This window comes from Ovis aries, chromosome 4 (assembly GCF_016772045.2).
Source record: "Ovis aries strain OAR_USU_Benz2616 breed Rambouillet chromosome 4, ARS-UI_Ramb_v3.0, whole genome shotgun sequence".
In the NCBI taxonomy this organism is placed as follows: domain Eukaryota; kingdom Metazoa; phylum Chordata; class Mammalia; order Artiodactyla; family Bovidae; genus Ovis; species Ovis aries.
In genome coordinates this window covers 104,237,783-104,254,073 of record NC_056057.1, presented here as the reverse complement: position 1 = coordinate 104,254,073, position 16,291 = coordinate 104,237,783, and the positions used below count along the sequence as shown (strand labels likewise).

At 38.1% G+C, this 16,291-nt stretch overlaps 1 protein-coding gene across 6 annotated transcripts in view; it reads right to left on the bottom strand.

The window, feature by feature from the left end:
- UBN2 (ubinuclein 2) overlaps positions 1 to 16,291 on the bottom strand; it is a 79,006-nt gene that overhangs the window by 56,949 nt on the left and 5,766 nt on the right. For 5 of the 6 annotated variants that reach the window (XM_042248893.2, XM_060415141.1, XM_015095402.3 and 2 more), the window contains exons 2-3: positions 15,965 to 16,057; positions 2,208 to 2,309 (exon numbers count right to left, since the gene is read on the bottom strand). In XM_042248893.2, the coding sequence (XP_042104827.1) occupies positions 2,208 to 2,309; positions 15,965 to 16,057 (195 nt within the window). Of the gene's footprint in view, positions 1 to 2,207; positions 2,310 to 15,964; positions 16,279 to 16,291 lie in introns of all 6 variants that reach the window. The other variant, XM_060415143.1, reaches the window with a different exon arrangement.

Here is a 16,291-nt window from a genome sequence, read left to right as displayed (position 1 = left end):
GGATGAATAGGTAGAGCATTTTTTTTAGGGCAGTGAAACTATCTTGTATGACAGTGTAACAGTGGATACATGTCATTATACATTTGTCAAAATCCACAGAACGTACAACACCAAGAGTGAATCTGAAGGTCAGCTATGGGCTCCGGGTGATGATGTGTTGATGCCGATCTTCCACCTGTGACTAGCACACCACTCTGGTGGGGGAACACTGATAATGGGGGAAGCAGTGCATGTTGTGAGGGCAAGGAGTACGCGGGCAATTTCTGCACCTTCCATTCAATTTTTCTGTGAACCTCAAACTGCTCTAAAAAATTTAGGTTTACTAATTAAACTCAAACAAGGGCTCTGTATCAACTAGGTGGGGAGATAGGGAGGGAGATGGGAGGGAAGTTCAAAAGGGAGGGGAAATATGTATTCTTATTGCTGATTCATGTTGCAGTTTGACAGAAAACAACAAAATTTGGCAAAGCAATTACCCTTCAATAAAAAAATTAATTAAAAAAATTTTTTAATGCTATCTATGTAAGCCTGAGTACATGCAATGTTCATTTATATATGGCCATGGCTGAGTTTCCTCTTGGGTTATTTAGAATTGAAAATCTACTTTACATAGAGTGTTCACATCAATACCATTGCTTTATGCTTTTCGATGGGCCTCCCTGGTGGCACACTGGTAAAGAATCCACCTGCAGGAGCACTAGGAGAGATGAATTCGATCCCTGGGTTGGGAAAATCCCCTGGAGAAGGAAACGGCAAACTCCTCCAGTATTCTTGCCTATGAAATCCTGTGGACAGGGGAACGTGATGGGCTACACGGTCCATGGGATTGCAACAAGCTGGACACAAATGAAGCGACCGAGCACCCACGCAGGCTTTGCAGCATGCCATGACCTTGAGTCCCAGAGGACATAATGCTGCTGGGCAAGTCAGTCGTAACAGCGAGAACTGGGTGATGCTAGAATAAAAGACTTGCTCCTGGTCCACAGTGAATTAGAAAACAAGTGGAGTCTAGAATCCAGGACTTTTGACTTCAATGTCAAATCAAAGCCAAAACTCTTTGTGACCATTCCATGCCCAAACCTACAAAAAGGCTGACAATCTTTTTGGTAAACAAAGTCCTCTCAACTCCAAAGGACACTGTCAACATTTTACTTCTACAGAGTAGGCTTGCAAACCAGTTTATGTCAGGAAACCAAAGTAACACAGGAGCATGACAGGGTATGTATGCCTCGTGCTGGAAGTCCTTCCTATCCCTTTCCTACCACTAGATGCCTTGTCATCCTCTATACAACCAAGCACTGTAGTAACAGGAAAAAGAGGTACTAATTTGTGGGTAGTCTAACAGCCACCTTAGTGTAACCTTCTGTATATTGTAAGTGGTCACTACACAGTGCAGGGGATATCATAATGCAGGGATTAGATTATTCCAGCACACTGAGAAGAATGTAAGGACATACAACTTACCAACCCCTAAACACGACATGCCTTTATTTATTCGCTACGTGACCAATGCACTGTTGTAGTAATGAAATGCTCTCCTGAATTCCTCTTCCTTTTATAAGAGAAAGAAGATTCCAGGGGGAAAGCTGTAGGGCTTCATCAAAACAGGCTGTGATGAAGGATAGCATTCAACTATCACCACTGTAGTAAGGACTGGCAGCAATAAAACCATGAAGCACAATTTCAAGGTATTTGCCAGATTAACTACAACCCAGCAGCCCCAGTCTTCAAAATCTCATGGTTCTGATCTGGAAGGAGTTTCAAAACATACCTGCCCTTGGGAACATCGATTAAAAACTCAAGATGGAAATATTCTCTGATCAATAAATCCCACTACTAGAAACTTAACCTATAAATATAATTTTAACTATAATTATCTTACATGCATACTCAAGTACACAAAGAGAAGTGTATACTACTGATGGCTCAATTACCTGTAAGCACATAAAACTGGAAACTTATTTTTTCCTTTGGCTACACCATGCAGCTTTTGGGGTTTTAGTTTCCCAACCAGGGATCAAACCCAGGCTCCGACCCAGAAAGCACTGCGTGCTAACCAGTGGAATGCCAGGGAATTACCAAAACTGTAAATGATTTAGACATACATCAAAAGGGAATTAGTAAAAACACTTGCTGAAACATTTACTTTGAATTCCACTACCCAAATAAACAAAGAAGTGCTATTATATTAAAGACAAATTACTCACAGCCTCTGAGTTATCAATAAACGGATCTGTCTCATCATAGCCAAAGCCTATATCGATTAAATCTTGTAGCCGATCCCTCCGGTGTTTACGGGGCTTCCCACCCTGTGAAGAACAGATATGTTAGACTGAATCAGTACTCATGTTGTTTCCATAAAATTATAAAAAACCTGTCAGAAGAATATGCAAATGACTTCTGTAAATAATACCCCTCAGGAGGTTGAACTTAAATCCCCTCACATCTTGAACGTAAGCTGTACTTAGGGACTCGCTTCCAAAGTAAGTTTGAAGTGAAAAGCCTGGCTAACGTTGTTCAGCCACATGACCGAGGTCAACACCAACAGTGGTAAGTCATATTGATACAGCACTACTCTTGACACGAACAGACACAAATGGCACTTAAACTCTGTAATCTTCCTTTCAAAAGCCCGTCACCTCAGTTATAGGTTAACCACGAGACAAAATCACGACAAACGGAACCACAAGAAAAACACCAAACTCAACTGAGAGACATTCTTACAAGTAACTGACCAGTATTCCTCAAAGTGGTCAAGATTACAAAAAACAAGAAAAATCTGAAAAACTGTCATAGTCTAGATAAGCTTAGAGAGACAGAAAAACGAAATGTGATCTGCTCTCCTGCCTGGCATGCAGGCACTAAAAAAACGACATTAGGGGGAAATAAGCAAATCTTGAATAAAATGCAGTATCAATTAATAGTAATGAACCAAAGTTGGTTTGTTACTTGTAACAAGTCTGCTATACAATCATAAGATGTTACAGGGAAGAGTGGGTGAAAACTATATGAAAATTCTTTATATTTTCAACTTTTCTGTAAATCCAAACTATTCTTAAAAGTATTTTTAATGTCCTAGAATTAATTATACACATAGACATATAAGAAAATAAAAAATGAATGCATGGAGAAACTGGTGAAATCTGAGTAAGGTCTATAGTCTAGTTAACTGTATTGTGCCAATGCCAATTTCCTAGTTTTGGTAACTATAGTTAAGCCACTGAGAAAAACCAGGTCAAACCTGCTGTGAAGCGGGAGTGGGGAAAAGGAGGCTCAGAAAGCAGAGAGAAAACCATCAGTGCTAAGGGTGCTGCCTGCCCACATGCCACCAATGAGTGAGAATGAGCCCTTGTAGAAGCTGTAACACGTGAGACCTAACTCTCCTATGGTTTGTATTTCCACAGTGCACATGTCTCTCAATGCACAGTTCATTTCACCATTTCTGCCACCGGTGAAAGATGGCTGAGTTTTCTGCAACATGGCTCTTAAATGAAAGCAAATTACTTCATCTATTTCCAAGTGAAGAAACAGTGATCTCTTCCAGTGATCACATGAAAAAAAAAAAATTTATGATGAACTTACTGAGAAATGTCTCCAACATAAAACCATTTCCTTTTTAGGTAATTTTGTAAGGTAATTCTGACTAAATGCTATGTTTGTATCACATATTAATGTTAAAAAAAACCTACCCCCCATAACTATGACGCCATTGTACGCTTTTCATTGAATAAAACCGTTACAATACCATCACCAGCGAGAGTGTCATTTTGGTTTGAAATAAAGTAGTTGCTCACATTTTCATATTTTACCACTTTTAAAAACAATTTGGAGACCAACACAGAGTGGAAACCCTTTTATTTTCCTGGATAAGATGACTGAGTTCAGTTCAGTACAGTCGCTCACTTGTGTCCAACTCTTTGCGACCCCATGGACTGCAGCATGCCAGGCTTTCCTGTCCATCACCAACTCCTGGAGCTTGCTCAAACTCACATCCATTGAGTCAGTGATGCCATCCAACCATCTCATCCTCTGTTGTCTCCCTTTCCTTCCACCTTCAATCTTTCCCAGCATAACGGTCTCTTCAAATGAGTCCGTTCTTCACACCAGGTGGCCAAAGTGTTGAAGCTTCAGCTTCAGCATCAGTCCTTCCAATGAATATTCAGGAGTGATTTCCTTTAGAATTGACTGGTTTGATCTCTTTGCAGTCCAAGGGACTCTCTCAAGAGTCTACACCAACACCACAGTTCAAAAGCATCCATTCTTCAGTGCTCAGCTTTGTTTATGGTCCAACTCTCACATCCTTACATGATCACTGGAAAAACTATAGTTTGACTAGATGGACCTTTGTCATCAAAGTAATGTCTCTGCTTTTTAATACGCTATTAAGGTTTGTCACAGCTTTTCTTCCAAGGGGCAAACGTCTTTTAATTTCATGGCTGACAGTCACCATCTACAGTGATTTTGGAGCCCAAGAAAATAAAGTCTGTCACTGTTTCCACTGTTTCCCCATCTATTTGCCATAAAGTGATGGGATCAGATACCATGATCTTCATTTTCTGAATGTTGAGTTTTAAGCCAGCTTTCTCACTCTCCTCTTTCACTTCCATCAAGAGGCTCTTTAGTTCTTCCTCACTTTCAGCTGTAAGGGTGCTTTCATCTGCATATCTGAGGTTACTGATATTTCTCCTGGCAATCTTGATTCCAGCTTGTGCTTCATCCAGTCCAGCATTTCTCATGATGTACTCTGCATATAAGTTAAATAAGCAGGGTGACAATATACAGCCTTGATGTACTCCTTTTCCAATTCAGAACCAGTCTGTTGTTCCATGTCCACTTCTAACTATTGCTTCTTGACCTGCATACAGATTTCTCAGTACGAACAGTATGTACAGTATGAAAAGGCAAAAGATAGGACACTGAAAGATGAACTCCCCTGGTCAACAGGTGCCCAATATGCTACTGAAGATCACTGGAGAAATAACTTCAGAAAGAATGAAGAGACAGAGCCAAAGCAAAAACAACAATCAGTTGTGGACGTAACTGGTGATGGAAGTAAAGTACAATGCTATAAAGAGCAATACTGCATCAGTGAGTAAGTTCAGTTGCTCAGTTGTGTCCGACTCTTTGCAACCCCATGTACTGCAGCATGCCAGCCCTCCCTGTCCATCACCAACTCCAGGAGTTTATTCAAACTCATGTCCACTGAGTCAGTGATGCCATCCAACCATCTCATCCTCTGTTGTCGCCTTCTCCTTATGCCTTCAATCTTTCCCACCATCAGGGTCTTTTCAAATGAGCCAGTTCTTCACATCAAATGGCCAAAGTATTAGAGTTTCAGCTTCAGCATCAGTCCTTCCAATGAATATTCAGGACTGATTTCCTTTAGGATGGACTGGGTGGATCTCCTTGCAATCCAATGGACTCCAAGAGTCTTCTTCAACACCATAGTTCAAAAGCATCAATTTTTCTGTACTCAGCTTTCTTTATAGTCCAACTCTCACATCCATACATGACTACTGGAAAAACCATAGCCTTGACTAGATGGACCTTTGTTGGCAAAGTAATGTCTCTGCTTTTTAATATGCTGTCTAGGTTGGTAATAGGAACCTGGAATGTTAGGTTCATGAATCAAGGCAAACTGGTAGTGGTCAAACAGGAGATGACAAGAGTGAGTATCGACATTATAGGAATCAGTAAATTAAAATGGACTGGAATGGGAGAATTTAACTCAGATGACCATTATATCTACGACTGAGGGCAATTCCTGAGAAGAAATGGAGTAGCCATCATGGTCACCGGAGAGTCCGAAACGCAGTACTTGGATGCAATCTCAAAAACGACAGAAGGATCTCTGTTCCTTTCCAAGGCAAACCATTCAATATCACAATAATCCAAGTCTGTGTACCAATCAGTTAAGCTGAAGAAGCTGAAGTTGAGTGGTTCTATGAAGATCTATAAGGCCTTCTAGAACACCCAAAAAAGATGTCCTTTTCATTATAGGGGACTGGAATGCAAGAGTAGGAAGTCAAGAGATACCTGGAGTAACGGTCAAGTTTGACCTTGGAGTACCAAATGAAGTAGGCCAAAGGCTAACAAGAGTTTTGCCAAAAGAACGTACTGGTCATAGCAAACACCCTCTTCCAACAATGTAAGAGAAGACTCTATACATGGACATCACCAGATGGTCAATACCAGTCAACATCAGTCCTTCCAATGGAATATTCAGAACTGATTTCCTTTAGGATTGACTGGTTTAATCTCCTTGCAGTCCAAGGGACTCTCAAGAGTCTTCTCCAACATAGTTCAAAACCATCAATTCTTCAGCGCTCAGCTTTGTTTATGGTTCAACTCTCACATCCATACATGACTACTGGAAAAACCATAGCTTTTGTTGGCAAAGTAACGTCTCTGCTTTTTAATATGCTGCCTGGGTTTGTCATATTATTTCCTCATATTAATCCTCCATTCATCCTGCCTAATACCATCTAACATTTCTAAAATATCATTTCATATCATTTCCTTGCTCAAAATACTTCAGAAGCATCCTATTACAACATAAATCCAAAACTTACTATGGCATTAATTAAATGCCTTCTACATGCTAACTCAAAACTACCTTTCCAACTTTTTTTTCACTTGAGCACTTTAATCCATTTAGTTTATATACCCACTCTCCTCCCAAACATGCTAGCTTATCTTTCCTCATGCTTTCCCCTTACATCTCTCTGAATACTCCCACCCTTTACAGCTTAGCCCAAGTTGTAAAGCTTTTCTTCTAGATGTTTTCCACTCAAAATCACAATGATCTTTTTCTGCTCTCCTAATATATTTTTTTGTCTAGGCACAATTAGTTGCCTAAAAAAGATTTATCTAGGGAAAACTTGAAAAACAAATAGGTTCTATTTTAATGAGCACAATGAGAGTTATGCATAAGTCCAGTAACTTACGCCTAAGTAGAGATATTTAGGAACATTTAAGTCTAGTCAAAGATACCAGTAATTACCACTGAAAATGATAGCTGTTATGAACACCAGCTCTGAATCCCTATTATATTCAGTAAAATGGTTAAATAAGTAAATGTGACACTTGTTAATGATAGCAACCAAAATGGCTAATGCTTTACCTAATAGTATTAATCAAACTAAAATGCCTCTAAAACTAGGATCTTAGAAGTATAAGGATTTTACCAAGCTCCTATTATAGCACCATAACAATGATAAAGGTATAAATTATATGTACTATGACCAATCTATTCAATATGAACAGCCATTTTAAAACAACGTGGTAGAAGACTATTCAATAATATAGAAGGTAACAAGAACAATTTACCAAATGTTATGTATAGTTCAGGCTATTCACAGGAAAAGTAATGCTGATGTTCACTAAGTATCTGGAAGTGCTCAACCTAACTGGTAATCACAGAGACAACATTAAAAATAACAAGTTGTTCACTCAACTATCATACAAATGGAAGGATTTAAGAAAAACATAACAATATAGGTCTATAGATATATATATAGCTTTATATATAAAATCTCAAAGAATTATAACCAGTGGATAACCATGGTTATTACCAGTGTGGAAGGGATATAATTGGAAGTAGCAGTGAAGGAAGACTTTGGCTTGCAGGATCTCAGTTCCCCAACCAGGGACTGAATCCAGAACTACAGCAAAGAAAAGTCTGGAATCCTGACCTCTAGGCCACCAGTGAAATTTCTTTTTTTTTTTTAATCTACAAATATTAAAATTCACCTAAAGAAACTCAAGACAGATTGGCGAAGGACTGTATTATCATGTCTTTCCTACTAGGCCTATTTGGAGCTGCTCTCTTGTCCAGTATCTTTAGCAGAAATACTCCTCAGAAGCATCAAAGCCTTACCTGATAAGTTGTCTGGCCTCCTGCAGTTGTTAATATTATAGTTTACATAGTAAATGCATCTTAAAACAACGCAAATTTTATTTTCCAAATTTTAAAAAGCCTTATTTTGCTACATCTAAGACGAAGAAATCCCTTTAAATCTATTCCTGGAGGGTACTAGTTCACATACCATGACTCAGAAAAAAATGGCTTACGAGTCATTAGTACCTGCTTAACCTAATAATCAGTGTTTCAAGCCAAGGAAGCCCAATTATACTGGAACACCAGAATGGAAAACAAACTTACAGGACCACCTATTGCCTCCAAGTTATAATAACCCTAGAAGGCTCTTGAGAGTCCCTTGGACTGCAAAGAGATCCAACCAGTCCATTCTGAAGGAGATCAACCCTGGGATTTCTTCAGAGGGAATGATGCTGAAGCTGAAACTCCAGTACTTTGGCCACCTCATGCGAAGAGTTGACTCATTGGAAAAGACTCTGATGCTGGGAGGGATTGGGGGCAGGAGGAGAAGGGGATGACAGAGGATGAGATGGCTGGATGGCATCACGGACTAGATGGACGTGACTCTGAGTGAACTCCGGGAGTTGGTGATGGACAGTGAGGCCTGGCGTGCTGCGATTCATGGGGTCGCAAAGAGTCGGACATGACTGAGTGACTGAACTGAACTGAATAACCAACTTTCATCGATCACCTACGGAAGACAGAAGCATGACACTGCCAGGACTCCAATTTGATAACCGAGAAGAAAATATCTCCTGGTCACACAGATAGTTGTTGCACCCCTATCACAACCTTATCTTCCACCTTTACTAATTTCCTTAACCTACCAACAGAAAAGGGTAGAGATTTAAGTCAGTGGAAAGTCAGTCAAGAGCTGACTTAACAACACAGAAACAGTATACTCAGATTTCTATAATCACCACTTATGGATTCAGAACCTTCCTCCCAAATACCCTAAAACTGCTGATTCTCAACTGTTCCTATGGGATCTAAAGAAGATGAAGAGAACTTATTTAGCTTAAACAGGCCAAGGACTTAAAAGGGCATGTCATGGCAAGCAATTAGAATTGTTAACTGCAATAAAGAAACTATTATTTGAGGGGAGAATTCTCTCTTGCCCTTTGAAAAACCACACCCATCAGACTGCTTTAAAAGGCTATTATTTTACATTTTTATTGTATTTGCAGTTCCACACTATTACTGGTCAACAGAACTTAAATACACTAGCGCTTTGTAAGTAGAACTCATTTTGTGGTAGTATTAACAAGCTCGCCCAAACTGTTTTACCCAAAGTCCTACCAAGTTGATCCTTAGGGACAAGATCTAGTATAAGGCCAAAACAAACAGAGGAAAACCAGCCCAGGACGTTCTCAAGGAAGCTTGAATGCCTCAGCAAGTGTGGATGATGATCTAAAATATGAAGAGCAGAGAGAATCCTTAAAATTCCCAGACAGGGCTCATAAATGCTTTCTGATATCCACTTATATCATTCTCACATTTGAGGATACTTTTCGAACAATTCATAATTATTTTAAGTACAAAAATATATTTTGTTTCAACTCAGTTTAGTATATACAATGAAGAAGCCAATTTCATTGAAAATTAGTTATGCCAAGATATTACCATTTTTTAAAACATAATTGAACAAAATCAGTTTTAAAAGCCATACCGGAAGAATGACTTTTTATGTACTTTTTTATTAAAAAGTATTAACTCTACTTCATCAAATGCCTTACTTATAAGACTGCTCATAACTTTTAAAACGTCAAATCTACCCCTATCCTCTCTTTTAAAATAAATATGAAGCTACTTAAGGGTTCAGAAAGTCCAAAATCAAAGCATCAGAGGTGGGATTCAAAATCTATGTGGTATAATAAGCAGATTTTAAAGTCACGATGTGATTTTATAAAGGCCAATAAATGCCTGGCAGAATATATGTCTTCCTGTTTAGAGAGTCATTGAGATTCAAATAGTTTTAACTGCAAGGTATCAGATATTGGGTCGAGCACTTCCCTTTAGATTGTTGAATTTATATCCAGTTCTAGGACAGCATGATCTTTCAAGATGCTGGGGTAAGAGAGTGAGGAAAATCACTAAAACATATCTTCCAACCACCAAATGTCATCCTATGGCCTCGCAGGTTTAGAGAGCAAGTCTATACCCATCAAACCAAACTTCGTTCCATGCTCTAATCTAGAGTATACATGGCCTCAGAAAAACATATACAACCTAGAAATATCTAAAAACTGAACTGGAAAGTACTATATATATTTAGCCTCAACATGTGGAGCCTTAAGACTGGGAATGAGGAAAGTTATGGTGGTCTCTTTAAACTGTCTTCTACTTCCTGCCTACAATAACCAATAAGACAAATGTCAAATGTCAAAACTTGGACTTAGCTATTCATTATGAGTGTACAACAACCATTTTGATATATTCTAGGTAGAAGTAAGTGCTGAATACTTATGTTGCCCTTTTTCCAAAAAATAATTTAGCAACTGCTGCTGAATGCATACTGTCACATACTGAGGAAATACATACTGTGGAAAATTCTTCAAGAGATGGGACTACCAGAGCACCTGACCTGCCTCCTGAGAAATCTGCATGCAGGTGAAGAAGCAACAGTTAGAACTGGACATGGAACAACAGACTGGTTCCAAATTAGGAAAGCAGTATGTCAAGGCTGTATACTGTCACCCTGCTTATTTAACTTATATGCTGAGTACATCATGCAAAATGGCGGGATGGATGAAGCACAAGCTGGAATCAAGACTGCCTGGAGAAATCAATAACCTCAGATATGCAGATGACACCACCCTTATGTCATAAAGCGAAGAGGAACTGAAGAGCTTCTTGATGAAAGTGAAAGAGGAAAGTGAAGAAGCCGCTTAAAACTCAACATTCAAAAAACAAAGATCATGGCATCAGGTCCCATCACTTCATGGCAAATAGATGCGGAAACAATGGGAACAGTGACAGACTTTATTTTCCTGGGCTCCAAAATCACTGCAGATGGGGACTGCAGCCATGAAACTAGAAGACACTTGCTCCTTGGAAGGAAAGCTATGACCAACCTAGACAGCACATTCAAAAGCAGAGACATTACTTTGCTGACAAAGGTCCATCCAGTCAAGGCTATGGTTTTTCCAGTGGTCATGTATGGATGTGAGAGTCGCAAACAGTTGGACAAGACTGAGCGACTGAACTGAACTGACACACTGTCACATTATTTGACAAGTAATGTAGCAGGAAATATGACTGACAGACAATAAAAATAGGATGGAATGGGGGAAAAACACAAACCAATCATTCAATACAGGGTTCTATACGCCCCATAATTTCTGTTATCACTGCTTTTCAACTACCAAAGCTGTCTCAGTCCTTCTATCCACAAGCAACGGCTACAGGATAAAGTGCATCCTATACTCCACAGGCAGCCTTCCCTTCTCCCTTAGGTGGTCACCTGCTCCCCCTTCACATAACTCCTCTCCAGCACAAGTTACAGCTATATATACTAGAGACCACAAAAAGCCCACAAACTGGCCTCACAGGCTTTCCAACAAATCACAGAATTTATCACTAACATCTCTCTTGGACCCAGCCACATCTCAATGCATCCTATTTTCTCCTTATCTGGAAATCCCCAACTGAGTTTAGCTTGCCCAGTTCTCTGAATCTTCATACAAATACATGCTTCATCATAGTAGAAATGGTATAGGCTCCCATGTGTACCACCAGCCACCCTGCTCACAGAAGAGAAAGAGCAGAATGCAAAAAGTAGATGAACTGACGAGTTAAATGGATTAGGAAAAAAAAAAAACAAACAGCGAACCAAGTACACAAAGGTCTCAAACAAAAGCTTGAGAGCCAAATATGGCCCTCTGATATATTTTGGCTAGCCCGGGAGGTGTTTTAGTTAGAAGCCAACATTCAAAAGTAAGAATAATAGAGTAAAATGCAGATTTCAGCATTCTTTGGAGAAATGGAAAGATTTGGCAACCCTAAGGCCAAATTCCTGCAAAGTTAACAAAGGCTGGAACCGAGCAGCAGTGTCCCCTTTTAGATAGGGCATGTGCTGTCTGTCCCCTGTTCGGAAGAATTCCCCACTTCCAGTGTCCATCAGACTTGCTTCACTGATTGATCAGTGCACAACTGAGGACATCTGAATTTGCTACTCCTGAATTTCAAACACTAAAATAACTATAGGACAGTATAAACTATAGGGCAATCATATCCCCATTTGTTGTTTAACCATACTCTTTTTGTGAGAGCCTAGATTTGGAGAAGATATCTTCTCCCAAGTCACTGTTGGCCAATAATTTTTCTTAAAGGGCTCCAAATAATCTGTTGTGGTCTGTAAGAAGACACAACAGTTAAGAAGAATATGTAACAAGTGATTGGAGGACCAAAGATAAAGGCTACATGGAACAGAATGCCTGAAGGAAAAGATCAAAATCAGTGGGGTTGTCAATTAAGAGGTTAAAACCACACAGATGTTTATGTACAAAGAATTTATGACATGTACAGAATAAAGCAACTCTCCACAAGAATGATAAGCTTTAATTTCTATTTTATCCAATGAAGTAATTCTCTGCATAGATCTAGCCCTCTGGATAATCAGGAGGCCAGGTTAACATATCTGCCTAAAAGAGAGAGAAAAATATTGGTGTTTTAATGTCTTTTTTTGCAAAATTAATCTGTTACTTGCTATTTCCTGAAATAAATTATTTTTCAGAGAAAAGAATGATATGTTTAAGTGACTAAACAGCATTTCGCATTTAGATAGCACTTTAAACATTTTAAACATTAACAATCTATTTTTCATCTTATGCTGACAAAACTTTTGTGTTATAAAGTTGACTAAGCAGACCTTACTTTCCCCTCACACATACTAAAGCACAAAAAAGCCAAGAGGTTTCACTAAGGTAACCCGGCTAGTTATGGCAGAGAAGATTAGAATGCAGCTTCATTAAATCATAACCCTGGGTTCTTTCCACTACAACCCGCTGCTACTGCCGCCTCTCATCCAGTGTAAGCCTACAAAGGGTGGAAAGGAGGTTCAAAGGATCCATTCAAGTCTCCAAAATTCCTCCCAATTTTAAGAATGAGACTGGCTCTTCTACTCAATTTTAGGTCCCCAAAGGAGAGTCATTCATTTCCACAGACACTGCATTTGTGCGTCATATATGTTTTGTCTTCCCAATTATTTTTAAAGTTTCTCCAGGAGGTGGCAAATAACATGATTCTTTGTATGTCCAACATAAATACTCAAATATTTTATTATTTGTATACAGAATTTAACAAATTATCTCCATCTCTTGTTACAAGAAACAAAAGGTCAGAAATAACCTTAAGTGATTTTCAGAAATAATGACAAGGACATCTAAGTTATATTACTTAGGGGGAAAAAAAGTAAGACGAAAAGGTAGCTAGGGATACAAGTTTTATTTGTGTTTTATAAACCTCAAAAGGTTTATAAGTCATCTTTTTGTAATATGCACAAAAAGTAATCGAACTTTGGTGGGTTAACATTTTGCAAATATCTAAAAGATTTTCTTTTAGTTAAAATATAAATATACATATGGTACTTATATAAACAATTGTCATACATGTATAAATATACATATAGACATCTGCATATACTGTCTTTAAACACCAATAAAAATCTGCTGTTTAAGAGTGATCTTTCGTGGAGCCTGGAGCCTAGAGCTGGACAAGATATCTTCTCACAGGTCACTTAAGAGTCTGACGATTTTCTTAAAAGGTTCCAAATAACTTGTAATAATATGCATACTTAACATTCACTGTTATGATATTCATGGCATGCTTTTAGATCTATGTACATAAAACCTTGATGAGGCAGAATATTTTAAATCTCTACTTAGAATGAAATAAAAGAGTCAGCAGTCAAAATAAAAAACTAGAGAAGAAATATAGTCCGTTAAATTCAATGATAACAAGAGCAACATTTTATCCTTGCAAAACGACAGTGCTTGAGTATATCCTAATCACATAAAACAATTTTACACAACAACCAACTTCTTCTGGACACTGGTTTTTCTATGCCAAGAACTATCTAAAAGATCCCCAATAAGATTTAATGGAAACTATGAGGTTCCTTCCTTATAGGATATGCTGGGAATCTTCCATTTCCAAAGGGCAATTGTAACCCTTGGTTTTATAACCCATGGGGGGAAAAAACATTTTAATAAGAGTGTTGGAGGGAGTAGAAACTAATAATTGAAACTCCTAATTTGATAATACTGTATATACCAAAAATATACATGCATAAATGTTTTGACCTAAAAAATCCCCTTCTAGGAATTTGTTCTACAGATAAACTTGAAGAAGTATGAAATGGCATGCTACTAAATTTACTATAGCACTATTAGAAAAGCAAATTTTCGGAAACAATTTTGCAATTATGTGGGGGACTAGTTAAATAAACTGTGATATTTCCATACAACGGAATACCATGCAGCTTTGAAAAAGAGAGAAAGCTCCCTTTGCCTGGATATGGAAAAAAATCTCCATGATATAGGAAATGAACAAAGCAAAGAGCAGAATCATGTATTCTGCAATATGTGTAAAAGGGTGGTGGCAGGGGAAGGAATAATGTATAAAGATACACATAAAATATCTTTGGGAAGGACACTCAAGAACACTATTTGCCTATCGGAAATGAGATTAGGTGGGTGGACAAGAGAATAAATGGAAGATTTTTCATTCCATACTTTTGAATTTGAACCATGTAAAATGGACTAGCTGATTAAAACACTAAATTTAACCAAAGTATTTATTAATTTGTAGAAAAATTATGGATAGGTATTTCAGGATTTATAATCTGAGAACACTGCATTATAATTAACACTGCAAATCAGTGTAACAACTTTGGCTATTCTTTCCATCAGTTCACCCCTCAAGATATTATACAGCTGCAGACTACAGAGCCAGAGAAGGGTGTGAAAAATCTGAACTCAAATTTACAGGGAAGAAAACTTTGGCACAAAGAGGTTAAATAAAGTCACCAATGGATACAATTAGCAGCTGGCAAAGTATGACCTAGAACCTGACCCACATTTCAAAACATTCTCATCTATTTTCCTCCCCTCAAACTGCTTCCTCATTACCACAAAGAGCCAACAAGTGTTCACCAAGATCACCAAGAAATGACAGTTACTACTACAGCCACCCTAACTGCATTTTGAAGATAACACGAATGACAGGGCTAGCGTGAACTGATATCCTGTCTCTGTGAGATACTTTTCAGTGCTCTCAGAGGAACCACAAGACAGGTAAGGTCTTGCTTCTCTTGGGTCAGGTCTGAGCAACAAGACAGGGGTAGTTAAAGCCATAGAATAAACATGGGAAGGGTATGGGAGGGATTTTCCAACAAAGTCAATTACACCAGAAAAATTGAGAATAATAGTAAGCAACTTCACAATCAGGAAATTCAAATTTATTTTTATATTAAAAAAATACTAATCTATTGTGGCACAGTTTATAAAATGCACACAGATTTTTAAGGTAGACAAGGCACTTATAAAGAAATTTCATGCTGCTTCTGATTGATCCTGTAAGTGGCCTAGAAGGACACACATTCAAAATCTCTTAAACACTTAAGAGGCAGGAAGGCTAAGAACTACTATACCAAAGGAATTAAAGCAGTGTTCTCAATGGCAGTGGAAAGAGCAAAGGATTAAGCTAAAACAGACCTGGAAACGCAGTCTCATTTCTGCCATCAGTACATGTGACCTTAGATCAGTTATTTAACCTTAAGCACAGACCTGTTTCCTCATCTGTAAATGTGGTCAATGTCACTTACCTTGCAGTGCTATTACAAGGATTGCAGATAATGATAAGCAAACTGCCTAAACTCCAGGAGTACAAGAAATGACAGTTACTACTATAGCCACCACATACCTATCAGCATCTTTATTTGATCATCTAACCATTTATCTGGGTTAAATTTATTAGAACAAGATAATGTGAGCAATGGATGTCATAAGCCCTCCCAACCAGTCACAAGGAAAAAAAAAAAGGCCAACAGGATAAAATTACCTCAGTGAAGTTTATTATACTCACATATTTCATTTCAAACTTCTTAGCCAACATTTCCACTTCTTGCCTCTCTTGATGATCATCACTGAACGGATCTTCTGTGTAAACAGGCTTTTTCTGATTCAAAGTGAATGGTAAAAGAAACAGAAGTATTAGTATTACTTCAATTAGAGTTGACTATATCTTTAAAATTTAGTAAATGAGTCAATTTTTCCAAATATTAACAAATAAATTAGAAGCATTAAAAAGTAACTTAAAAAAAACCACTGTAAATCAACCACACTTGATTTGAAAAATCCATTTTAATTTTTAAAAAATTTAAAAATTAAGGGACTTCCCTGGTAGTCTAGC